Source organism: Lonchura striata, chromosome Z, assembly GCF_050655825.1.
Source record: "Lonchura striata isolate lonStrDom1 chromosome Z, ASM5065582v1, whole genome shotgun sequence".
In the NCBI taxonomy this organism is placed as follows: domain Eukaryota; kingdom Metazoa; phylum Chordata; class Aves; order Passeriformes; family Estrildidae; genus Lonchura; species Lonchura striata.
In genome coordinates this window covers 69,100,358-69,127,500 of record NC_140740.1, presented here as the reverse complement: position 1 = coordinate 69,127,500, position 27,143 = coordinate 69,100,358, and the positions used below count along the sequence as shown (strand labels likewise).

Below are 27,143 nucleotides of genomic sequence, written 5' to 3'. Positions count from 1 at the left end.
AATGCAGGAAAAAAACAGAAGTTAAAATGCAAAAATATAAATATACTTACAAACCTTAACTCACAGGATAGTCTGGACTCAAGAGTGCTTTAAAAGAACAAAAGAAACCCCAAGCCCTTCCTCTACAGTTTAAAAATATTTTTACAATTGACACATTTACCATGGCATTTTGATCATTACAGTGGCAACTGTATAGATCCTGAGAGTATCTTAGCCCTGAACCTGCATGAACAGTGGATGCCAGGGTTATGTCATTCCTACCTCTGACATATAGATTAGCAGGGGCAGAATAGCGTGTACCCGCACTGTTGGTTGCAACACACTCATATTTGCCTTGGTCAGATTCTTCACTCAGTTCAATTTGGAGGGCACCTGTATGAATATAAAATACATTGCCAAAGAGAGGGTCAGAGAAGGCTTTTTACATCCATAATAATACACCTCTCAACAATATGAAAAGCTTGTATGCGAAGGTCCACTCAACGTCGATTCATTTTCTTGCTAAGGTGCACAGACAGAAAATGATGCAATGAAAAAAACAGAGATTATTTTTTTCACATCATCAGTGCTAGCACAGGAAAACAATTAGCATTTGGCAAAAAAAAACCACGACAAAACCCTGTCTAAACAATACTATTTCCTAAACCATTAAATGAAGATGGGTGAGACTGCTTCAAGGAAGAATGGCTTTTAATAAAACAATAGAGATTAAGTATTTGGGTCATTATAATTTTTTTATTTTTTATTTAATTGTTTCAATCTAGTAACAAAAGTAGCACAAAAGGTGGTACTCGTAAAAAAGCAGGACAGACTTCAAGAAATCTTCTGCTGAAGAAAGCCAAAAATGCGCAGCAAGAACAAAAAGGCTGCTTGAAGTAAAAAAAAAGAAATTGTATTAGTCATTTACAATTATCAAAATATCATTTTAAAGAAATAAAACTCCTTTAAGACATGCAGATTGATAAGAAAAGAAAGACAGTTTTCCGCAACTTACAATCTTAAAGTACGTTTGCTGAAAAACAAAGAGCAGTTGAATTAGAAGACAAAAAAGTTTCAAAAGCATGGTCTACGCCAACAAGGAAGAACCAACCAACCACTGCTGAGGACCATAGGAGGGCCCCTCCTGAGACACCCATCAAAATCCACAAGTGGGATTAGCAGTGTGGTGTCACAAAACCCAACAAAAATACAAAACAAGAATTACAAAAGAAGTAAACAGTTTTGCTAGAGAATCAAAAACCAACAATACCACATACCACCAAGAATAATGAGTCAGTAACCTTTCATTTCCAAAGCCTGTAGATTAGAAGATTCAAAAATCCAGAGGTGAGAGAATTAAAAAAAAAAAAAAACTACAACAGCAACCAAAAAAAAAAAAGGTAAAACCACAATAAAGGGAAAAAACATTTCTGTAATTCTTTTGGGGGGAGGGGAATACATAATTTTCAATTTTATGAAGTTAAAGAAAAAAAAGGATTGAAGAAGAACAACACAAAAAACCTTTTATGAAAGATAAGACAAAAAGAAGATAGTCCATGTTGTCTTCTGCATGTCTGCTACTGTTCTCCAGACCATCTTGGCTTTGGTCCAGGAAAAGAACAGCTAAGGAAGAAAAAAAATGATCTTTTTTTGCTCCAGTTGGACAAAAAAAAGAGGAAGGAAAAAAAGAAGAAAAAAAAAAAAGAAGAAAAAGAAAAAAGAAGAAAAAGAAGAAGAAGAAAAAGGAGAAGAAGAAGAAGAAAAAGAAAAAAGAGGGACAAATGGTACGCTGTGACTGGGCTATGGCCAGGAGACCTGGATATGCTTTCTTTGAAGCATATCACAATTTTTTTTTTTTTTTTTTAATGGACAAATGAAAAGGGGAAAGGAAAAGGCAATGTGAAGAAAGAAAAGTCACAATATGAGTCACTGATCATAACCAAACAGGACAAAGGAAAAAGAAAATCAGATGATGGACATTTCCATGGTTTTTATTTTGTTTTGTTTTTCCTTATGGAAAACAAAGCAAAAGAAAACCAAAAACAGGACAAAGATGAGAGGGATGAAAGGACAGAAAGAATGAGTAAGATCATTCTGTGAACGTTAGTTCAGCACTCTTACCTCTTATTGGTGTACCACCTGGGTGGATAATATGAATGCAAATAAGATTAGAAAGAAGAAGCATTAGTACGAGAAGAAGGAGGCTAGGGCTTTGGAAGAAGAATCAAATTAGATTTACAGAATTAAATAAGGTCTTAAGAGAAACTTGAATTACTATACTGTTAAAACAGGAATATATTAGATAGTATTATCAGGTTATAAAAGCAAGTTGCATTGTACCACAAAGGGCAAAAAGGCTATAATTGGCTGCACTGCCATTCTCAGAGCAGCATCTGAGTTCTTAGACGTTCGGTTATATATGGTTAGAATAGTATCAAATATTCCTCAAATACTTAAAGAAAACTTTACAAAACTGTACTTATGACATATTTTAGGAAAATATTGGAAATTCTATTTAAATATATATATATCTATATATATATATATAAAGAGGATATACTGAAGTCTATCTCAAAACAAACACTGTAGTTTAGGCTGGATTATGGCATTTACTATTCTAGATCCATGTGATACATGTGTACTGTTTCTTTTAGGTGTTGCTATGACTGATAAGACAACATTTCTGTGGAGGTGTGCGTGTGCGCCACTATAGGGGTCTGGTGACTACACTGACTGTTAGTAAAATGCATGCCATGCATTTTAAGAATAATAATACTAATCATATAATAATTATCATAATCATAATAGTCTGAATATGGAAATTAGTGGGGGTGAAGTGCGCTTCAGAACTAAGCACTTACCAATAGATTCTGGAGATTTAAATACGGAGAGAAGAAAGACAGCATAAAAATATTATTATATTCCTTATAATTTGGTACAAAGTTTTCAGTTAAAGCTTTATATACTAAATCATCTATGTCACATGTGAAAAAATCTTAATTTACATTAACAGAAGGTTAATTTACACAGTTCTGCTGACAACAAGCAAAAAGTAGGTTAACAAGACGATTTAACATCACAGGACAGGTCAAAAGCTGAGAATTCTGGGAAGACACGTGATTAAACAACTTAGATTCTACAACGATATCTACTACAATTGTCAAAGAAAAAAGCTCATTATATCCCAGTGATCATGATCTGATCTTATTTTGGGATAAGCATTAAACTCGATAAATTTAGATATTTGTTTGTATGTTTCTTATTTTGTTTTGTTTTGTTTTGTTTTTAATCTAAAGAGAGCAAAAGAATAAACTAAGGCAGGAGGAGAGTGAGAGAACTGCTAGGGAGGTGCAAGGGGCAAAGAGAGAGAGAGCGGCAAAAGCTGGAATCTACATCAAAAGCAGACTTCTGTAGATCCAGAAAATATAGGATTCATAAAGCTTTAGCGTGGACGCACACTACTGTGGCTAAATGTGTTGGAAAAATGCTCAGCCAGCAAAAAAACCCCCAACTTTGTTCAGTAGATTACCCAAAGATTTAATTTCCTTTTTTTTTTTCAGATATAAATCTGCATGGGAAGAAGTACTGTGCTTTATGTATTTGTGAAAGGAAAGAAGATGTGTCCAAACTGGCTAATCTTTGGTGAAGTCAAATGTGGAAAAGACAGCAATAAACACATTTTAGATTTTAATTGAAGTGTCTAATGCAGGTTTTGGTTTTGATGAATATAACCATTGGTACTCCTTGCAATTTCTGAATGAAGTCCAATGTTGAAATAAATTTGTTAAAAAAAATTAAAAGGAAAGAAGAAAGAAAGAGGAGAAAATGGATCCATCAAGTACTGCAAAAAGCAGTAAAGAAAAAATCATCAAAAAATACAGTCACAGCAGTGAGCAATGTGGAGTAAACAGAAGCTGCAAAACACATAGAGACAGACTCTATAGAAAGCTATGACAACATCACAGACATGGACAACACACTCAGTAACACAGAAAAGGAAAGGGGAAAGAGAAATTATTACCTATAAATAAAATTTTTTTAAAAAGGCAGAGAAAGAAAAGAAAGAAAAAGTGAGAGAGAACAACTCTGGGCGTCGGTGGAAACAGTAACGAGACCCTACCTGAGCGTAGCTGCTTGATGCGGCCATTGTTGTTGCTTGTGTCAACAGGTAAGAAATCTTTGAACCAAGTTATTTCAGGATCAGGATTGCCACTGGCTGCACATAACATGGTAGCTGTACGAGTTCGTTCAACCACCTTCAGCTGTGGGCCCATATCAATGGTTGGAAAACCTCGAGGAATTTGATCCTCTGAAAAAGAAATTTATAAATTGAGGAATTTCATGTCAGTTGTGCAGTGCTGCCTGAAAGCCCAAATCATCATCCTGCTTAAAGTTCAGTGATCACCTGTTTGTAAACAACAAACAATTGATCAAGATTCTGATACAAAATAAAAAGTTAATTAAAAATGGCTATAAACTTTATAATTATAAAATCAGATGAGATATACTACCTAGCATGCAATCACTGGATTCATACTATTGTACCATACAACACTGATGTTGCCCTGCTTTCCAGAGTCCTTACTATTTTATATGAAATATCAAATCAAATTACCATTATCAAATCTACCATTAAGGAAATCTACCATTAAGGAAAACCCTTTCTCTTTATACCAGAGAAATACATAAGGAAGAATCATCATGCAATGTAAGATCAGGCCACTAACTCAGAAGACCTAAGTTATGTTTCTTGCTTATATCATAATTACTTATCTGTTGTGTCTCAACACCTGTTGCCCCTGTTCATCCCACACCCCTGTGCTTTGATTGTCCATCTCACAGATGGACTTGATAGTGCTTTACGGCTACAGGAGAGTGTCGTGAAGATGAATGCATTATGTGACTGCAAAACACTGAGACGTTCTAAACATTGGAGCTGTGTGCACAGCAAAGTTAAAGTGGCACTATACTCACAATGATATTGAATAGATACAAAAATGTATATTAAAATACTCAGAAACAGACCAAAATCCTCATGCTAGTGTGGTTAATACTGAAATATTAAAAAATATTGCACAAGAGTAATTGGCCTTCATAATGTGACACCGGTTAGCAAGTAACACTGCTATACACAATAGGATCAGGAAATTTCTCAGAAATCAACTTTGCATAGCTAAAACAATGTGTTTGAAATGCACAATCTTGCTCCTCAATTCCACAGCAATGGCAAAAATATTTTTATTGCAAAATAATATTAATTCAATTCAAAAATGAAAACAAAAATAACCAAAGAAAGAGGATGAACACTAACTACAAGCCACATGTTATTTAATGTCTTTACTAATCATTACTGACATGCAATTGATTAGAGGATAAAACTTACAGGAGAAATTGTTGAACATTAACTCTCTTAAGTTGTGTCACATTTTCAAAAATGTCAGATAAGTCTTCAGACTTTTCTGAAAGAATGTATAGCAAGCAAACACAGCCTCTTTGTAGTTCCTGGGATGTAATGTTGCTCAGGATCTACTTAACTGCTTGCAATACAAGTGCACATAGATAACCACAGAATTACAGAATGGTTTAGGACCTTAAACAACATCTACATTTGACCTCTCTTCCATGGACATAAATCTCTTCCACTACATCAAATTACTCAGACATACAACCTGGTCTTGAACCACCTTCAGAGATGGAGGATCCACAATCTCTCTGAGCAGTGTATATCAGTGCCTCACCAGCCTCAGAGTAAAGCTTTTCTTAAGATTGAATCAAAACCTATCTTCCTTTCGCTTAGGGCAAATCTCCCATTTCCTATCCCTTTTGAAAAGCTTCTCTCCAGCCTTCTTGTAGCCCCCCTTTAGGTACTAGAAAGCTTAACAAGGTCTCCAGAGCCGTTTCCTTTCTCGGCTGAACAGCCCCAACTATCCCAGATTTTCTTTGTAGAAGAGGTATTCTAGACTTCTGTTGTGGCTCTCTACTGGACTCATTCTAACTAATAAAAGTTTTTCTTGTGTTCGAGGCTCCAGACCTGGACACAGTACTTCAGGTGTGAGTCTCACAACAGAAGAATAGAGGAGTAGAAGCATATCCCTTGACCTTCTGGACATGCCTCTTTTGATGCAGCCCAGGATAAGGTTGGTTTTCTGAGCTGTGAGTGTCCATTGCAGGGTCATACCAAACTTTTTATCCACAAACATCCTGTCTTTCTTTCCAGGGTAAACCTCAATCCATTTTCCACTAAATCTGTATTGTTTTTTGGAATGACCCCAACAAAGGTACAGAACCTTTCACTTGGCCTTGTTTCACTTCCTCAGGTTCCACCTCTCAAGCCCGTTAAGGTCAATCCACATCCTTCAGTGTGTTAACCCCACCACACAGCTTGGTGTCATTGGCAAATTTGCTAAGGGAGTACTCAATCCCACTGTCCATGCTGCTGTGACAAGGAGCACTGGTCCCAATACAAATCCCTGAGGATGCTCAGCTGACACTAGTTGCTAACTAGACATTGACCTGTTGACTGCAATTCTAGAAGTGTCATCATCCAGCCAATTTTTATCTGCCAAGAGCTCCCCTGTCAAAATTCACACCTCTCCAGTTTGGAAACAAGGATGGCATTTGGGAGAGTGTCAAATACCCTGCACTAATCCATATGGATGATTTCTGCTGCCCTTCCTTGTTCAACACTGCTTTATTGCAATCCTAGAAGGCCACTAAATTTGTCAGGCATCATTTGCCTTTAGTGAAACCATGATGGCTATCACCTAATTATTTTCAGAGCCTCTTAGCACATTTTCCAGGAGGATCTGTTCCATGACCTCTACAGGCACTGATGTGACACTATCTGGCCTGTAGTTCCTTGGTCTCCCTAATCTCCCTTTTTAAAAAAGTGGGGTCATGTTTTTCCCTTTCCTGTTGGTGGGAACTTCACCAGATTGCCAGGAGTTTTCAAATACGATATTTAGTGGCTGCATTCTTTCATCCCAACACTCTAGTCATAAGAAAGGTCCCTGTGTCTCTATGATGCCAATTGAAGTCAAAGACCTGCAGACATCCACACATCTCTAGTACCACCTATGCTGCATGTGTTAGCATAAAGGGGTTTTAAGTTGCTCCCCAATGAAGCTGACTTTCTGTCTGGTGTGTCTGGAATGTCTTGGTGCTGTCCCTCAGGTGTCCTGCTGCTGACCTGCCTACCCCCTCCAGGCTCCTTCTGGCTCAGCCATCTAACTAGTATGTGTGGGATGGCATGTCCCACACCTTATCACTATCAAACCTGATGATATCTCCCTCCCCTGTTATATCTCATTTAAACCCCTATCAATAAGCCCTGATAGCCCTTCACCAAATAATTTCTTCCCCACTTGGAAAGAGCTGAGTCCCACCTTCATTCAGCAAGCTGGTGCTACAGGCCATCCCATTATCAAAGAAAACAACATTTTGATGATGACACTAGTCATGGAACCATGTGGGTCCATTCGTTTTTTTCAATGCTAATACCTGCAACTGGAAGAACAGAGGAGAAATAACGTGCACCCAACTCACCAACCATTCCCGGGCCTTAGTAAAGTGAACACAACTGTCCAGAGCTTCCATGACTCTTTAGAACTAGAATTTCTACCAATCAGCTAATAAATGTCAAATCATTCATTAGCCATAGGATCTTCACAAAGAAAGGTATGTTTCATGTCTGCTTATAAAAGTTTTGGCTATTAGCTGACAAGATCTGACTTGTGACAAAACAGGATTTTTATGATGTTTACCTTTCCTACTTGGCTTATACAGAAAACCCTAGAGTCCCTTTTGCAAATAGCTAAATGTACAGCAAAGATAATCTATCTTGAATGTTAATAGGATGGAGTAGTAAAGAGCCTCCCTTTCTTATTTTTAATATGGGCAATTAAATTCCATCCATCTGCCTTAGGCATAGAATGTCTTTGAATGAATGCTCTTCATGAAATTTTCATGAGAAACATCACAATCTAACATTCAAATACCCAGAACTGTTACATTTTTGATGGTTGTGGCTGGTATCCAACCTGGCTTTCAGGTATTTGGCAATAAACCCAGATATACAACATCAAATGGACCAGAGAAATAATGAAACTTCCAATTGGAGGGCTTATCATGGTGGATTTAATTTTTAAGACATTAATTACTTCTTTTCCCTCTAAGTTTATTCATCATTTGTACAACTGTCTTTACACTTTAGCAATATCAAGGATGACAGGTCATCAAACACTCCATGAAATAAAGCTGAGCATCAAATCATTGAACAACTGCATCTCAGCCATAGTAAGAGAAAAGTAACTATTACAAATTTTTTATATATTGGTACCTCTAAAATTTTATCTGAGGTGGCGAGAAAAATATTTTTTAGTGATCATTAATATGCTCACTAAGTTCTAAACTACAGTATATACTGCTCTTCCCATGTAATATTCAGTTCCAGTCAATTAGTTTCCAATTCATCAACAATTTAAATCAGACTTGACCTTCTCAGAGCCATTTGGTACTGTCATTTTGAGAGGCCATTAAAGGTCAGATTTGTCTGTCCTTGTGGCTTAGTGACTTATACATATAATACGTATTTTGTTTAGGATGACAGATACAAGTGATTTAGAAATAGGCCACATTCTTTGAATTTGTTATTTGTCTTAAAGGTGTTGAATTTCATTACTGGCATTAAAAGAATGCATTTAGTACTGCACTAGTATAATTTCCAATCACTGCATGACTCTACAGAAGTTATTTTTCTGTGTATGATCTGAACAATGTAGGAAACAATTACAGGTTACCAGATGAGCCCTTAAGAGAGGATGTAACAAAATGGCCTTGCCTTGCTTTGTATCATGGCTCTTACTATTTCTTAACTGTCTGTTTATTCAATCAGTTTGACATCGTTTAGCTAAGGCATCCAGAATGGACAACAAACAGAAGCTGTAAGCCACTGTGCTCCTAGAGAGTTGTCACCTTCTTGCCATTACTGAAACTTGGTGGGATGTGACTGGAGTGTGACTATTGATGGCTTCAGGCTCTCCAGAAGAGACAGCTGAGGAAAGAGAGGCAGAGGGGGTGCCCCCTACATCAGCAGGTAGACTGAGTGTCAAGAGCTGTCTCTGAAGAGCAGCCATGAGCAGGACAAAAGCCTGTGGGTAAGGATCAGGGACTGAGGCAACAAAGGAAACCTTGTGGATGGTTTTAAGTGCAGACCCCTGACCAAAGGGACCCTATTGATGAAACCCTCTTGCTCCAGCTACAGGAGGCATCTTGCTCACAGGCTCTTGTCCTGCTGGGGCAATTCAACCATCCCAAAATCTGCTGGGAAAGCAGCATAGCAAGCTGCAGGCAAGCCAGGAGACTCTTGGAAAGCATGAGGGATACCTTCTGGAGCAAAGGAATAGACAGCAGCCCTAACAGACAGGATACAATCCTGGATCTGATGGGCACCAATGTAAGTGAGCTGATCTTGAGCATCAGGCTTGGAGGCAGTCTGGGCTGCAGTGATCACACACTGCTGGAGTTTGCAGTCCTGAGGGGTACGGGCAGGCAAGGAACAAAGTTAGGCCCCTGAACTTTAGGAAAGCAGACTTCCAGCTCTTCAAGGAGATTGCCAGTGAGATCCACTGGGAGACTTCCCTCAGGACAAGGCAGTGGAACAGAGCTGGCACATCTTTAAAGAAGTCTTCCACAGAGCACAAGAGCTGGCAATCCCCAGGAGCAAGAAACTGGGCAAGGAAGGCAAGGGCTCACTAGGGAACTGCTGGTCAGACTGAAGGGAAAGAAGCAAATGCACAGGCAGATGAAGCTAGGATGGGTGGTGACCTAAGAAGAGTAGAGAGATGGAGTATGGTTGTGCAGGGATGAGGTCAGGAAGGCCTAAGTGAAGCTGGAATTGAATCTGGCAAGGAATTGTTCAAGGTCAGGTTGGATTGGGCTCAGAAATCTGATCTAGTGGAAGGTGTCCCAGTGCATTCTAGAGGGTTTGGAAATAGATGATCTTTAATTATGTGTTGGGCTTCTAACACAGGTAATTTTATGATTCTATGATTCTATGTTCTGTGAACAATGTCCCTGGTGCCAGTTTAGTAATTGCTTCCTTTTCAAGAAAATTTATTTGAAAAAGCACATTAGCCTTTACATTCAGATTTCAATATAAACATACCTAAAACAAATGTAAAATGTGCAATTTTACTTATTGCTGCATTTGTCCTAGAGGTGAGCTTGCCTTCATAAATGCAACAGCATTTAGAGGCTCAAACTCAGTTTTTTTTGTGTGAACAGTAATTTTGATGGAGTGTTATCTTGAAAATAGCCACAAGTTAAAATTACGCTCTTCCAAAAAAAGAAAGCATACTTATCTTTAAGTAGTATTGATAGAAAAAAGCATGGCTATGACACAACTATATATTATAAGCTCTGTTCTGCTCATTACTTAACTCTATTTTCTCTCATCTTAACAAAAAAAAAAAAAAAAAAAAAAGTGCTGTCGCATCTCCTTTTTAGGTTTATTTTTAGTGATGCAATTATTTCATAAAATTTCAGGAACTGAACTTCCCAAGCTATGAAGGTGTACTGACAAGACTATGTATATACAGAAGCTGGACCCAAAGAAAGAAGAATATTTCAGGAAAAATGGCTTTGACCCTTTGTGGTAAACCTGCATATCTAACACAGCTAAAAAAAGAGGAAGACAGTCATATTTAGCTAGGATTTGTGCCACAGCTTCTTAACATTTTGACTACTTTTTCCATAAAAAGGTTACTTTCAGATCATGCGTAGGCCCTGTTGACAGCAAGGAGAGTGTTAGCTTTTAGAAACAGATTGAGTCTTGAAGTCTTAAATTTTGCATAGCTACCTTACCAAATTACTCTAGCAATCACAACCATGTTTTAACAAGAAAGACTGAATAGTGTGAATTGTCTTTTGAGTTACAGTACAATATGATTATATTATTATATAAAATATAAATGTGAAGTATCCAAAGCAAATTGTTATGACTTTTGTTTTGGATTACAGACTACAAAGGCAAGGTAATAGCACCAAGACTCAAGATCAAGGACTCAAGACCAGATAGTTGTCAAGAAAACTGGCTAATGTGTTTGTTAAGTATTTAATTTCACCTTAACTATTTTCACCATTGAAACATCCATGTTCTAGAATATAAATTTGGAGTTCATATTCATATGTACAACAGAATATTAACCTGTAGTTAAATCTGTGTAATCTGCCTAACTGAAATGCATACTTATAGCCCTTGACTGTGCCTCTTGAAAACTTTGCTTATGTAAACCAATTATTCTTATTGTGCAAATGGAAGGTAGTTCTCTATTCAGGAGAAAAGAAAGTGAATCTATTTCAAGGTTCACTGATAGGTTTGCCACAGGCAAATTTTAGTCATTCTGCAGCTCACAGAATAAAAAGCAACACATGGAGCATTCCCAGAATACATTATAGATACTGAAGATAAACTGCCACAATTAAGTTTATTATTTCAAAGAACAGTGTAAATAAAGCTTTTATTTTCACTATTCCAGACGGCAGCAGCATATAATTTGCACTGTTTTGACATCATGGCCGTATTATTCAAAATCATTCTTCTTCCTACTGAACTGAATACAGGATTGAGAACAGCAAAATCAAAGAGACTAGGGGAGGAACTAAAATCACCATTTTTGCAGTGAAGTTAGTATTCTGTACTATTATTGAAGAACCATGCATATAAAGGAATTTAAAAAAAATAAAACCAGAGCCAATTCTAATTATACATAAAAATTAAATTGGATTTGAAAGCTATAAAGCATCAGAGAAATACCAGTTAATAAACATTATTCACACTGAAACACTTAACAAGGCAAATTTTGGCAAATAGAAGTAATTATGAACACACAATAAATTATTTTGTGGGATCTTTTGTTCAAAGTTGGTATATACAGATGGATAGTTAGTGGTGGTGTACATCAGTAAAGTAGGGTAATGGCTACACTAGAATAATAGATCTCAGTATCAGTTGGGAGTTCTCTTTAATTTCACACTATTCTAACACATGAGGAAAGTGAATTAGACATTGATAAGATGATCAGTAAAAATTCAACATAAGGACAGCTGTCCATCCCATCCCATCAAAGCCCATGCATTTCAAAGTATCTTCATATACTGAAGAGATGTGCAAAGCACATTTTGATAGAAAAGAAAACAAATTTGTTTAGTAGCTCTGCATGCAATTACCCTGTAAATTGCAAAGTACTGTCTATATAACAGAACACAGAGCCACTTAGACTGAATTATCATTTGTATGAATGTTGAAGCAGCAATTTCACATTGCATTAAGTCAGTTAACATTCATTGTTATTAGCATTTAGCTTTAAATAAGTTCTCTGTTTTAACAAATGAGTGCACTGAGCCTTTGAAATAAGATATCTTCTAATAAAAAAAAAAAGAATTTGCAACTTTCAGCAGTTCTCAAAATCTGTAAAATTAGACTGCAAGCAGCAAGCTTTTCCCAAAGTGACCTACCTCACTCACATGAACAATGAAATACCTCTCACTCTGCTTTGACAATGACATTCTTAACTAGAAGAATTAACATTTGTAGATTCATCACTCATATGAAAACACAAGCCTCAAAATACGTGTTTATTCTCAGATTTTTACACAGGCATGCCATAGCTTAGAACAGAGCATATTATTGGAACATCAATATGCCCAAATTTGGTTATGATTGAAATTTTGGGTGTCTGTCTGTTCTGTTCATTTGGAAAAAAAAAAAGTAGGGAATCCAAGCATCTCTACCAGATGTCCCTTAACTAACACAAGAAGAGGACTCAGAGTCTGAGGTAATGAAACAGTGGCAGAGAATGTGGTGGTTTAAGAGCAAGGCATCATGTATTTAGGAAAAGAAAACTTAAAACCTCTGGACAAAGAGGATATAGGATCCCACATATTTCCATATGCAAATATTCACAAGGAAAATACTATGTTTTTTTCATTGGTGAATAAAAGACAAGAGGACTGCAAATGGTGGTAATATGAATTTCCATGATTACTGTTTCTGATTTAAGGCTTAGTTTCCAGACAGGGTTAGGATTTAGATTACACTAAATCAGTGTTAAATTGGGGCTTGCCAAGAATCAAGATTAGGAAAACAAAAAAACATCCTTCCTCTATCCAGTCAGTATTTTTAATATTGATAATATTTGTGCTTTTACATTCTCCTTACTTTTATTTGAAAAATCAAGGGGAAATCAGTGCAAGGTGGCAGTTCTTGTTTTAGACTTTACTTTTTCTCATCACATACAGCCTTATGATGAGGCAAATAATAAGATGACAGAAGGTTCATATGTACACCAGAGCACAATTTTCATGTTAGTAGCCTAAATATACTGACTGATCCAGAACACAAAGAAACCCATTATTTTCCTTTTCTTCCTCTTCTTTCTACTCATTGGTATTCAGTGTTAAAATATTTATACTAGCAAATACATATGACACTTTCTATAAGTAGTTACCTCACACTCATTCAGTATAAAGCAATAAATACTAATAAGTGTAAAGTAATAAATCATCACAATCAAGTTCCAACATCTCAGTTTGAGAATGGGGTAGAAGCATCTTGTTTTCTTCCATTCAAAAGAGCAAGAGAGAAAAGAGGAAATAAGAGCAGCCTGTCAAAGGAGTTCTCAGACCATACAGTCTGCCTCTCCCTCCTTCCTTGTCATGGCCATTTCTGTTGCTGATGTTACACTGCTTTCAAGGAATTGTTTCCTCAATGCCATAATCTTCCTCAGTGTTTTTTAATGCAGCCTACATACTCTGTAACTCAAATTGTCAACAATAAAATATAATAACTGCATTAATGTCACAGCTGCAGAATTTAAGAACCTGACAAAGCAACCTGTCAAAATAATTAACCTTGTTGAAACATTGTTTTTGAAGAACAACACTATTTTCTGCATTTCTAACTCAGCATCTAACTTGCACATTTTAGAAAGAGAAAAAAGATATTTTCACTTTGGTAAGTGGTTACATAGATGCCCCAAAAGACCTACTGTTTAGCTCCCTAAATAATGAAATGATGAATAAGGGTTATGAAATTGTTTCCTTAAGTTTTAAAAAAGGATATTTCATTCAGGATGTTAAAAGCCCTTTTGGTGCAATGAATTCAACAGTAAAGTAGTGTCTATGCATTTCAAATGATTTTCTGGTGCCCAGCACAACAACTCATCTGTGCAGATGTAACAATTTGAATGTTACTGCATAATTTCAATAAAGAGCAAATGCAAGTACTAAAAAAACCCAAAAAAAACCAACAAAAAAAACCACAGAAGTCCTGTTACTGCTGAAGAGACAGGGAAAGAAGAGATACGTTGTCATAACAGAAAATGAACTTTGGAAAAATACAATCGAAGAAAATATTCCATGAAATTCAATACTATTCAGTGTTGTACTAATGTTACTTATACAAAATATGGACTGTTTTTCTACATCCAATGCTGCATTCATCTTCATTGATCTGAAGACCATGCTTACAATATTCATAATGCTTACATGATTACAGATAGGTATCTGTAATCAGATACCTATCAGACACAGTATCTTCCCATTTTTATGTCTTCTTTGCTTGTTTTATTTTAAGTCTTTCCGCCACCATGAACACATATCTATCAATTAAGAAATTGCTGGAAGATGCAAGATACAAAACAATGCCTTGTATCAGGTACTCCTAATATAGATAAGCAAAAGACAGAATACAAAGTACTGGTAGAAGTTAAAACACATGGCACCTTTGCAACTGTATGAACCTTTAAGAGAAGGAAGAAAGTAGTTCCTTCATGAGTAAATGGTGAAGTTCTCTGCTTGGCTGTGCAGGGAGTGGGTGTGCTCTAAACTTCACTCTTCATATGCTTGAACACAAGGGAGGAATCCCTCCACTACTTTTGTGTGTCACTATTTTTGGCAATATTCCTTTTCTCAGATATTGAGATGATGCCTATCTTATTACAGGGTTCTTTTCTGATAGCAGAAAAGAACAAGAATAGGAAAAAGCAGAGAAGGGAGTGGATATGAATTGCATTTTGTTTGGGGTAAGTTTCACCATTTAAAATAAGTTCTTTGTCCAAAGAACAACACTCCAAAGACAAGGATGCTACAGGGGGAAAGCACCATTGACTTCTGGTCCAGAAGGACATAGAAGGGCTTTCTCTCTAGCAGAGGATACACAGTGCCTAAAATCCAGCTTTCCACAGTCCTATGGCAAGTTAAATAACCACTGCTGACAAAAAACCTCTAATGAGCATGGACTCACACAGAACTTCACATCAAAAGTTTAAAGTATACACATGGCTAAGGCAATCAACATTTCAAGGCTTTCATCCCATAAAGACTTGAAGATTCATGATGCCAAAGGTTAATTTTGTTACCCAAACCAAATGTTTAGAACTGTGGCCTGTGACTTTGAGTCCTACCTGAAATTTTGCTGCTGTCCTAAGATAAAAGTATCTTAGAATAGTCTGTGATTGAATATGCTTCACGATATAATAGTGACCACTGCCATTAGAAATGATAGGTAATGTACTCTGAGTTATTGTGTGAATTAAAATGCTCAGCACCCCAGCATGCTCTGAAGCATGTCACAGGCTCTGCCTTCAGCTTGCACAGAGGTGATGCAAGGCAGCACTCACTCTCATCTGCTGGGAGCTTGCTCCTGTCCTATGCTCCTCCAAAACATTTTTCACAGTAATATTCACATGGCCTTGAAAGAGGTGTTGTGAATCACTGTGAGCTGAATAGAGCATACTCAAGCAACCCGTCTGGAAGACTGAGGGAAAGAGATTACTTTAAACATGACACTTTCACATTTGTCTAGAAACAACAGCTAATATTTCTCATGGAACTGTAAATAAGGAGTGATGTGGGAATTCATTCATAAGATGTTGAACATAGAACAATATCAGATTTACTCAGCTTTGCTATAACTATTGCTACAACTTACTTGACTAATTCCAACACAATTTATAGTGTTAGTAATTGGAAATAAGATCTTGGCTGGGCAGAGGAACATAGGATGTTAAAGTGTTACTTTTAAAAAAACTCTTTTATATGCTGAGATCAAGGTTCACACCTCTAAGTGCATCATAATTATTTTAACTACTTTTTCATTATTTTAAATAATTATGAAATTCAGCGCTACTTCTAAAAAAGGTAATGAAGTCAAAATCCACAACAGGCAGTCTAAATTGAATTTTTTTTAGTCTAGACTCTGAATGTATATATTTAAATTACACATAAAATGTGGTCCATAATATTTTTAAACATTTGCACAGTAAATATTAAACTGATTTGATGTATAGTATAGGCAACTTTTGTTTTCACAGTTTCTGTTTAATTTTTCCACCAGCTTTTATCCATCTTATCAAAGACCACCAATCATTGATGATCTTTATAAATTATGAGTCTTGGTTGTTTCCAGTTGATTTTGCTTTCGTTTGTTCTGACATTTTGCAAGAAATGTCTGCAGATGAAAATGATAATTAGTTAACAAAAAACAGTGATGCTTCACTTTCAGCTTCTTACTTCACTGGCATGTATATAAAAAACAGTTGTTCAGTGTAGCTGAAAGTCATGGACCTCAGTGCTGGCTGGGATAATGTTTGAGTAGTCCAGTGTGATTGCCAGAAGGGTGAGAGTCATCACTCAGGCAGAGCAGGGGGGATAGGGGAAGAGAAACAGAGAAAGAATAGAAGAAAGTTGCATATTATGTCAGTTACTTGCAAATCCATTACAAACTGTTTTGTGATGAATAGCTAATGAAGTCAAACAGCTGTGTAGAGCCAGCTCCTGCCTTTGAGCAGACATAGTGTGACAGAGTAAGCTTAGCATAGCATTGTATATGTCAAATACATCAAAACCAGTGTAACCACAGAAAGCCTCCACACCAGCTTTGTCAACAGACTTAACATCTGATAAGTTGCATGAAGAAAAAGTGAAGAAAACAGAATGCTTGGTAACAGAAGATGTGAATGTGTCCAGTGGTGAATTAGAACTCTGTGGAAGGCCCTACGCTACAGAAGTAATGGAAGCAATTGACTGAGAGGGCCAGGGTTATATATGCTTTCAATAACAGAACTATTTCTCTTTGGATTTATTAATAGTAACATCTGTCATCAATTTTACAACAATATAAAATTCATGTCTTTTAGAGAAAAGAGACTGAACTATTTCTCCTGTAGGCTGGAGAGGTAGGCATGAAGATTTTTATATGTACTCTTCAGAAGCAATTGGGAACAGGTCAGATGTTACAGTAATTGAGAAAGAATTTATATCACTAAACAAATACATAGCAATAAATCTCAGACTACACAAAAGTATTTCAGTGTTCCAAGATTTTTTTTTTTTGTACATGAAGAAGACTTAAAAAACAATCTGTGCATGCTAAATTATTTTCTGCTTTTATGTCATTATGGCATTCTATTTTGAGTATTTGAGTATGTATCACTTTAAGTGATACAATACAAGCTGGTCCATTATATGAAATATAAGAGGGGTTCTAAAAATAAGTTAGTTGTTTTTGCTTTTTCTGTAACTTCCAACTCCCTTGGCAAATGAGGAAAGTACTTTGCCAATATATAGGTAGCATTTTGTGTGTGTGTTCTTTCTTTAAATATTGTGCTTCTAGAAAAGTTTTGTCTAAGCTATTTATTATGATGCATCCTAATATTCATCCTTTCTGATTTTTAACCTTTAATATGACATATTTAAGTGTTAATGACCTATTGCAGCTATACATCCATAAACACTTTTATCTCCAAAGCCCCATCCTAACATCTTACTGTCCTTTACAAACCAAGCAACAACTTAAGCAAGAACTTTGAGAAAAAACAATCTCTTGTGTTTTGGTCCTAAAATGTTTATGCATCTCTATTATCAGTTAGGCCAACATTTTCTAATTTGGCATTTAGCATCTGGCTTTCCACAAAAGTCAACATGATGGAGATGACAACTGCAGAAACATGACAAAGATCTTGCCTGAACACACTGAGTATCTCCCTCTGCCCTAAAAAGCCTGAAACATCTTGGAAATGATCAGCACGTACCTCACAAATCTCCACGTGTGTTGCTGATCATGCTCTGCAGCTCACACAGGAAGTAAGGCTATGTGAACTTCTATTACTTAATTACTCAAAAGAGAAACAAAACAATGTTTTTACAAGATAGTGTCCTGCTGAGGCCTTCAAAAACTGGCAACATACTTAAATGCTTCTATCACTTTTATAGAAGCTTAAGAGAAACATCTTTCTCACAAATAAAAATCTAAAAATGCTCCCCAAAAAATTACCACACATAGAACTCTTAAGCTGTGCTTGAATTTGGAAAAAGTATTTTATTCCAGGAAAGGAAATAAAAATTCCTTAGAAAATATCTTATTCTACATGGAAAAAACATACCAAAAATATAACCAACTAAAAGTTGTAAGTTATTGCTTCCTGATTCAAACTTAATACAGGACATCAGAAATTACCAGAGGTTTAGGATATATCACCTGCAATTTTGGGGACTATTTTTCTAATGATTCTGAGTTAGGTAAAAGTGTGTATCCATTATAGATCATGCAAACATGTAGTAAGGCTAAATTAACTGATGCACGATACATGCAAGGCCAGTCTCAACAGTGGATATTATGTGATTTCTTCTGAATACATTAGATTAGCTACAGAAGGTTTCTGAGATCTTTTTCTTTCCTATTTTCTTCACTATGTGATAAAAGTTATTTCCAATTAAGGTAAAAAAAAATTAAATAGGTATTATGTATGTAACATGATTTTGCAAAATGTTTCAGAAAGTAGAAGTATCCATTATAGTGCACAAAATAGGCACAGTTTGATCTTTATAGCTCCATAAAATTAGATTTAAAAAATTATAATTAATTTCTTATTTTCTAAAGTATTTAGTAATATTCAAACCATGGCACATTGAAAAAGATAATTCAAAATATATTTTCAGCTTTCTGTAACATCATGTAACAGTACAAAAATCTTCCATATTTCCTAAATCTAGGTATTCTGTCCAAAATAATCATATGCAGAAAATTATTTCTTGATTGTCTTCCAATGGCTTTAAAAGCTTTTCATTACACAATTTGTCTAACTTAAAGATACTGAGTAGTCTCATTGAGGAAACTGACTGTAATGGAACTATTTACACACTTAAGCATGTTGCCAAAACAACTGTCATGTTTTCTAAATTCACTGTCATTTAATTTCATAAGTTATTGCATCTCATTTTTTCTTCCTAGTCCAAAGCAAACCAGATAATTTACAAATTTTGCCACACACATGACAAATATTACATTCTCTATAACTGAAGTCAAGTTGCATACATATCACTTGTCCCCCTGAGCTTCATAAAGTGCTGTTGAGATTTTATGCTGAGTATAATGAAAATGTAGACATGCATCATCAATAATACTTCATTTTACCATGATAGTAGGAATAGATCTTATGCTAAGCAAACACAACATTGCAGATAAATACATGATTATTTTCTTGTATCATGGAAAGAACAAGGAAGCCACTTAGCATTTATTCTTATCAAAGCCATCAAACTTCTTAAGGCCTGAACAGGCAGCCTTTTTATGCAAACAAAATTAGTTACTAGAAAACCAAGATAAAAGCAGAAAGAAATTTCCAAGTTGCTATTTTGGCAATGTAGGTGAACTAACATACAGACATGGAATAACTGATTAAAAGTTCCATGGTATTTTATCAACATTCATGGCTAATAAATATGTTTTAGATCACAATAAAATGCTGAGGCAAATGGCACTGAGCTTTTAACACTATGCCAAAGTACTGAGTATTAGCAAAATAGCAAAATTACCAATTACCACTACTGCTCATTCTAGCAGCTCCATGCCAATTGGCCTAGTATTTAGAGTTTATAAGACTGAAAGATCATAGTTGGAGGTTGTAGAGAAGTAAGGGAACAACTACACTCTCAGGCAGTATGAGATGTTTCTTAAATAATTATTACAATCAACCATGTACGTTTTCTATTCTCTTGATGTGTGTATAATAGTAATTATCAAGAGAATAAGCAAGAAAAATAATAGATGCTATAAAACCTAGAATTTATATTTAGCATGTGTATTGCAGGCAAAACCAGGACAGTATCTCACAGAATGATCTAGAAATTGAATAGCACCTTTGTTAGTATTATTAGCAGTGTTGAATAGAGACATTCATTTAAATTGATTTTATTTTACTGTATCCTTAGTATTCTAAGTGATTTCTATTGTTCCATCTGCACATAAATTTATGTGGTTATAATAAGATTATGACTTTCTGTATATTTGCCTTTCTATATATTTCTCTACCAGTAGTGTAACAAGCTATGTATATTTCCTTAAGACTCTGGAGATGAATGCTCAGAAGATACTGAGTTTCACTGTGATCACACTTGTTGCTCAAAAGAAGAACACGTTTGATCTTCCTGGGTATTTTTACCCTAGAGACAAGTACCTTTTAAAACCTTTTTTTCCTTTTCCTTTCCCTCACAATTTTCTTTCAGCAGAGGAGTCGTTCACTCAGTGTTTAGTCTTCTGTTCAAAACCACATCCCTAGAGAGTTGTAACTATTTGTCAATCTCTCAAAAGCAAAGATAAGAATTTAAAGTACTCTTTTCATTTTAGCTACAAAATTAACTCCTTGTTCCCCTCCCTCTTTAAATGAATTTTTAAATTGATTTAAAATTGCTGGTGCTCTCAGCTGTGGTCAACTGCCTAGAGCCACAGTGTCTGTAAGGCAGAGCTGGTGCCGTTCATCTCCCATTCAGCTACACAGTGCTGGCACACACTTTATGCCAGACAGCTTCAGTGAAGGGTCTGAAGTCAATCCATGCTCCTCCTCTGGCTAACACCAGAGGAAATTAAAATTTAGGAAGATTTTATTGTGGGTTTTTAAGTTATGGTATGGATGGATTGCTTTATCTCCAATATGACAGCTGTCCTGGCTCTGGTATTACTTTATCATGTCAGATAAACACTCTCACTTGCAGCATTGAGCATTAGATGTAAATAAGTACTACAGTAAGTAAAATTTGGTGGTAACAATACTATTCCTGAGTGTGACTTTTCCAATTCTGAGACTGTCATATGTGATGAAATTCCCACCTCCAAAGTTGTTTAAGAGATGTTTGAGTGTGTACTGCTTTGCAAGATGTAGGTACAGAAAACAACTATGATGACTCACTGCTTTCTGCCTTTTGTAAGATGTTTTTCATATGGAAAGGGACAACTAAGTTCACTCAAAATTTGGTGGGAGTGTATCAGCCTACTGGAACATACAGGGTAAAAGACTGTGGGTAAAACTCCCAGAAGAATTTTAGCATGCAATTCTGAAAGATGAAATGATAGAGATGTAACATCTGCAATATGACTATGCATGTGAGATACTTGCACTCAGATTCAAAACAGCATAATGATCACATCTGCATGCAAATTCCAAAATTTAAATGTGATGAAGACATATGTGGTACTTAAAAACTGAAAAACAAGCCTCAGTTTCTTTCTGAGCATTGAATGCAATAATCACTCCACAGATATTAACAGTCATTTCAAGCTTTTCAGATTAACTAATGCCATATTTTATTCTGTTTTTTTTTCCCTTCACTTAAAAGAAAAATCTAGCTCATAGAAGAATATTAAGAGCAAAAGATGATTTATATATCTTTTTGTATTCCAATGAAACTGCTAGTGCCAAGCAGTCACATTTTATTTCAGGGATTATTAATGAACAACTTTGCTCATTAAGCTTGTTCACATTAAGATTGAGTCACGGAAATGAAAAAAAAAAAAATCCTTAAATCCAATTCTACAATTTCTAGAATTATTTTTTAATTTCATGTTCATTCAAATGAGCATCAAATCTTGCGAGAAATGCAAAATATTAAAAAAAAAAATAGAAATGTTTGGCTACATCTAGGCACAGATTCCAGCTTGTGAACTTGAAACCCACAGATGATTAGAATAAATAAAAGCATAGAATATTCTAAATTCCTATAGAGAACTCTACAAAGGTCTTAGTAAGTACTTTTAGAGTGATAGTAATTAATTTTGGCTAATAGCTACTAATAGCTTTTTTTTTCATTTCCACTGATAAACACGTTATTCTTAAAACCAAATCAGAGATTTTCAGAAAAACATAGAAAGCAAAAATCTTGTCCTTGAAACACATAACATTTGAAGCCGCTTTCAGAGAGTCAATATTTCACTTCTATGTTTTAGTGTAGAAAACTGAAGGACTGATTATACATTTTGTAGTGAACATATAGATGTTAGGAAGAACAGGCTTCTTTACAAGGCACACAGCCAGTACACACAAACTTAAACACATATCAGCTTCATATCTGTTGTGATTCAAGTAAGGAACAAGTCACTGGATTTGGGAAAAGATGTCTGTATTTCTTAAGTAGCATCTTTTGAAATTCTGTAAACTTCTCTGTGACTGTTTTAAAGTTTGATATCTATAAGAAAATACAATTTTAATATGCAAATGACAAATAATGAATCATACCCTGATAAAAGTTTAAAAACAGTGGGTACAATTCTGCAACACAGCCTGAATTCACAGCAAAAGACTGTGCACTATGCAATGATCCTGGAATCTAGCAAACAGCTCTGTGGTTCATTTCCACAGCCAGCTGGTCTTTCACAAAAAATGGTTCCATGTTCTATGTGTAATTATTACTCATACTCATGGAATCAATCTGTTCTGCCCAGGGTTTTCACTCAAACCACCATTCAGTATCTCTTAACAATATTCTCTTTCAAAATAGCAGTGGACGGAAGGGTTGAAGGACCTCCATTTGTCCCAAGATACAAACACTGACCAAAAAAGGCATTGCAATTGGAAAGTAAGAACCCTTCAATTTCTCAGCGCTCCCTTTCTCAATGCTTGGCAATTCTTGAGATGCCAGAACTCACAGAGTTCAAATGTTTTAAAACCCTCTACTCTTCTTCATGATGATGAAGAGATGATTCACTCAACTGGACACCACACCACCAGTCTGGAAATAAGTTACCCATTCTCAGAAATGTTAGAAAATGTGTTTCAGCAACTCCTGTTGCCAAATTTACCAAAAGCCTTCTGGCACATGGATTTCAGAGGTGGCTCTACATCCACATGATGAAAGCTAACATAATTGCACTGTGATGATGCTTGTTGCTCAAAAGAAGCACATATGTCTTGTGAGACCACAAGACATGGTCGGTCTCACAATATCAATGTTTTGCTTCCTGCTGGGTGTAGGAAACCATCTTTGCCGGAGAAGGAGGGGAACTGCGCAAGATTGACTTGGCAAATTCTCTAAGTAGCTTCAACCTTTGGTTAAGTTTGATACATGCCTTTACTTCCCAGTAATACCTCATTCTTACTTTTGAAGGAATTTCAATAGAAAAAACTCTGAACTGAGTTCTAAGGTTTTTAAGGGTCAGAGCTTCAGATTTTGCACTGAAGATCCTGTTTTGATGGCCATGTCACTGGGCTTTTTAATATATACATACAAATTTGTATAATAAAACACCTTCTAACAAAAAACCTCTACAGAACACAGTATAGTACTTCTTATCCCTCTGAAAACAAAACAAAACAAAAAATTCCAAAGTTTTGAATGATTTAGAAAAGACGCTCGTGTCAAGGACTGCAATTTTGAGCAAACAAAAGCAGCAAACAAATATATTCACACAAATAAATAAAACAGGCCAGTGTTACAGATTTCCTTATCTTTATTTATTATCCCATGCACAGAATAATTAATTGGCAATATGCTTCCAGTTTTATGATAACACAGTATTTCAAAACTGAAGACATTTATTACAATGTCTGTGCAGTGTCTAGATGAGCACATTTAACCTCTTTGATTATATCTTTAGTAGAACTTCTCTTCATCTTTAATTATCACTATTATTCATCATCTGCAGATTCTTCAGCAGACTTTGTGAATTTAATCAGAATCACTATGTTTCCCTGTATGATTAAACTTAAGCACATTCTGATTTTATCCTCACTATGGTTCAAGCTGATATCACTACTCACAATAGTGATCATGTTTTTAAGTTTGAAAATTCTCTAAAAGTCAACTATGTATCATATTTTACAATCAGCTGTTTTAAGAGATTGTGAGATATTCTAATTCAATCCTGAATCAGTGTCTACACTAATAGGCACAATACAGAGAGAAGGGATGTTATTATAAAGAATCTGCTTTAAAATTAGAGTTTACTATAAAACATAGCATCTACTACAAAATTCAAATGTTTTCTCAGTAACAATGAAAATAAAATATTTTGGTACACACAGTCAAAATACTTCAAGGCACTTCATCTCTCCACAAGGCAACAATATACTTTGTAACATATTTGCATAAAAGGTTTTACAAACTGATTTTCATATAAGAGATTTTAAATTACTTTTCTGCATTTTTTGTTGAGTAGGTGAAAGAGATTTTCTCTCTCTATCTCCTGAAAAGAAGAAAATAAAATGGCAGTTGTTCGGAAAATACACAGAAGGAATACAGCAGGGTTCCTCCATAACCATGGGTGACCTGGAAAAAATCTGTCAGGACAGATTTGCTTTTCCATTTTTCGTTTTCCCATTTATGAGAAGCTTCATAACAAAAATACACCAAAATCTTCACATGGATTTTCCACGTTATAATAATGGTGAAGAAATAAAATAGAAGTTCATGGTGACTTTCTTAATGAAGGAAAATGAGTGGTGGATTTTTCAGCTACATAGAACATCATCAGGCCACAGAGCACATTTGATTTCCATATTGCTCAGAGAACACGAAATCAAATCTCTCTCTTATTGCAAGATGCTGAAAAGGTAAATAGAGTTCAGAAAATAACACCTAAATTTAGGAAACACCTGACTGAAGTAATTCATTGTCCAAGTTTGGAACATTAATGTTAGAGGTCTCTTAGAAAATAGTTGTAAATAAATAGCAGTTCAGGGGAGGCTGAGCACAAAAATAGGGCAGGAGTGGAATAATGAAGTCTTTCAGTCAGTCATAAGCAGCAGCAAAATGTTTCTTTAGGTGAAGAAACACAGTCTTTTTACCAAGTCTAATTTAATTCAAGGAAGAGTGTGTATGTATATATATATATATATATATATATATAAAAACCACAATATAGCCACTATTTACTCAGTGGTACTATATATGAGTGATTTAAATATGGGCAGTAAATGATAAATACTTTACCAAACTGCAGATGCCTGGGTAGAGGCAGGAGTTGTTTACCCTTGAAACTGATAAATGTGATTGATCTGCATAAACAGGCCCAAAGTTTGCATGTTGATGTTTCGGGATATTCTGTGATTTTGAGTCAAAATATGCACACTCCTAACATATCTGTAGTTGACAGCAACTTTCCCCTCCCCACCTTCAAACCTGCTTTTAAATCACCCTTTGAAAGGGTTTCAATAATTTATTTTTTTATTCTGGGGATTTACTTTCATTCAGATAATTACTTTTGCATTGTGTTAATGAGTACTTATAATAGCACAAAACAATGTGAGCAACTCAGTGGTCAGTTGATTTCAATTCTGATGTCATATAATGCTTTCTGGGTCATGAAACTGGATATTTACATGCAATGAGTGTTTCATATCCAGATTAATAGCTGCATTTTCTCTAGAAGCTTCTATCTATTCCATTGTTAAGGTTTTGTGGCAAGAACAGTATCACCATATAGACTTGCAGAGCGTCCAACACAATGGGCTTCAATTTTGATTGGACACATAGAAAGTTATTGTAATACAAATACAGTATTTGTTGATTGGAAGATTAGATAAATATATGAAAGCTGATGAGACCGTATTATTCTCTACAGGGATTTTGAATCTACTGTTCCATTATTTTTTAAAAAAACCTGAGTGCTATTCGTGACAATGGAACATTTTCATTCATTCCACAGTGGAGAAAATGCAAAATAATGACTTAATATATGATAAGAATATGGCCAGTGAGAATAGGTCTATTTTGGTAAATAAATTACTTTGAGCTATCATATGCCCCAAAGTAAATCGACAGCTGCAACAGTTTTCAATAAGCCATTAGTGTGCAAAGATAAAATGATGTACTTTTGCAGAGAAAAAAGGCTGGTACAACAGCCAAACCAGTTGATTTGTTAAAATTCAAGACTCTATGCAGACTGCTAGAAAAACCATTTAACTTTACCTTTCAAACAGAGAGATGAGAATCTGACGCATTTTAAATGGCTTTTTCTGGGCTGCCAGTCAGAGCAGACCAAGAGATGAACACTATAACTGCAAGTTATTGTAAACTTGCCAAATTTATGCATAGAAATTAGACTGCTACAGTACTCTAAGATTGGGATTACAGAAATTCAAGAAAGAAAATAAAAAAATCAGGAAAATAAAGATGTCAGTGATCAAACATCAGGTCATAAAAAACCAAAATGTATCTGCCATTTTATTATGTCTTTTTTTTTTCACTATGAGTGATTAAATAAATCACAGTTATCTACACAATGGCCTACAAAGCAAGAGAATGAAAATCATCAGCATTTGCCTTCAATAGCCTAAAAGTACTTCATATCTTGTCTTAGAAAAATGAACAAAATTATTGCTGTTAATACTGTTCAGCCAAGAAGCATTGCTTTTCAGCAGAGTGAGATGCAGAATATTTTTATTAAAAGGAGAATTATATCACAATAATATCTTGTCTATTTGTTTTGAGAAGTGTCCTTGGAGATCAGAAGATTGAATTTCAATTAGGTTACACTTCTGATGCTCTGTAAACATAATCAAATGTAGCTGACTTTCATTTGGAAAGAAAATATTCTTTCATGTACAGATTTGAAAATGTTCATGATCAGACATAATGAAAAAAAAACTGGCAATGGGAAACACCAACTAGGTCAATAATCTGCTTAATTTAGGGCTCTTCCCAATGATACATTTTACCTGTTTGTTTGTTTATTTGTTTTTTCCTTCTGACATTATTACTATTCTTGGCCTATGACCCCACATATATTCTGTACTCTTTCATTGTACTCCTTCATACTTCCCCAGCCTGAATCTTAGTGATATATATCCCCTGTGTTTTCTACCATGATTGCTATCACATTTTTCAGATTAATG

The 27,143-nt window shown here is 35.4% G+C and overlaps 1 protein-coding gene across 34 annotated transcripts in view; it reads right to left on the bottom strand.

Annotated features, from left to right (window-relative positions):
* Positions 1–27,143, bottom strand: part of PTPRD (protein tyrosine phosphatase receptor type D) — a 1,154,377-nt gene that overhangs the window by 147,509 nt on the left and 979,725 nt on the right. For 25 of the 34 annotated variants that reach the window (XM_085567659.1, XM_085567666.1, XM_085567665.1 and 22 more), the window contains 3 exons: positions 4,100–4,288; positions 2,101–2,118; positions 262–372 (listed from right to left, as the gene is read on the bottom strand). In XM_085567659.1, coding sequence (XP_085423785.1) covers positions 262–372; positions 2,101–2,118; positions 4,100–4,288 — 318 coding nt within the window. The remainder of the gene's footprint in view (positions 1–261; positions 373–2,100; positions 2,119–4,099; positions 4,289–27,143) is intronic. The other 9 variants (XM_085567671.1, XM_085567674.1, XM_085567686.1 and 6 more) reach the window with 1 other exon arrangement.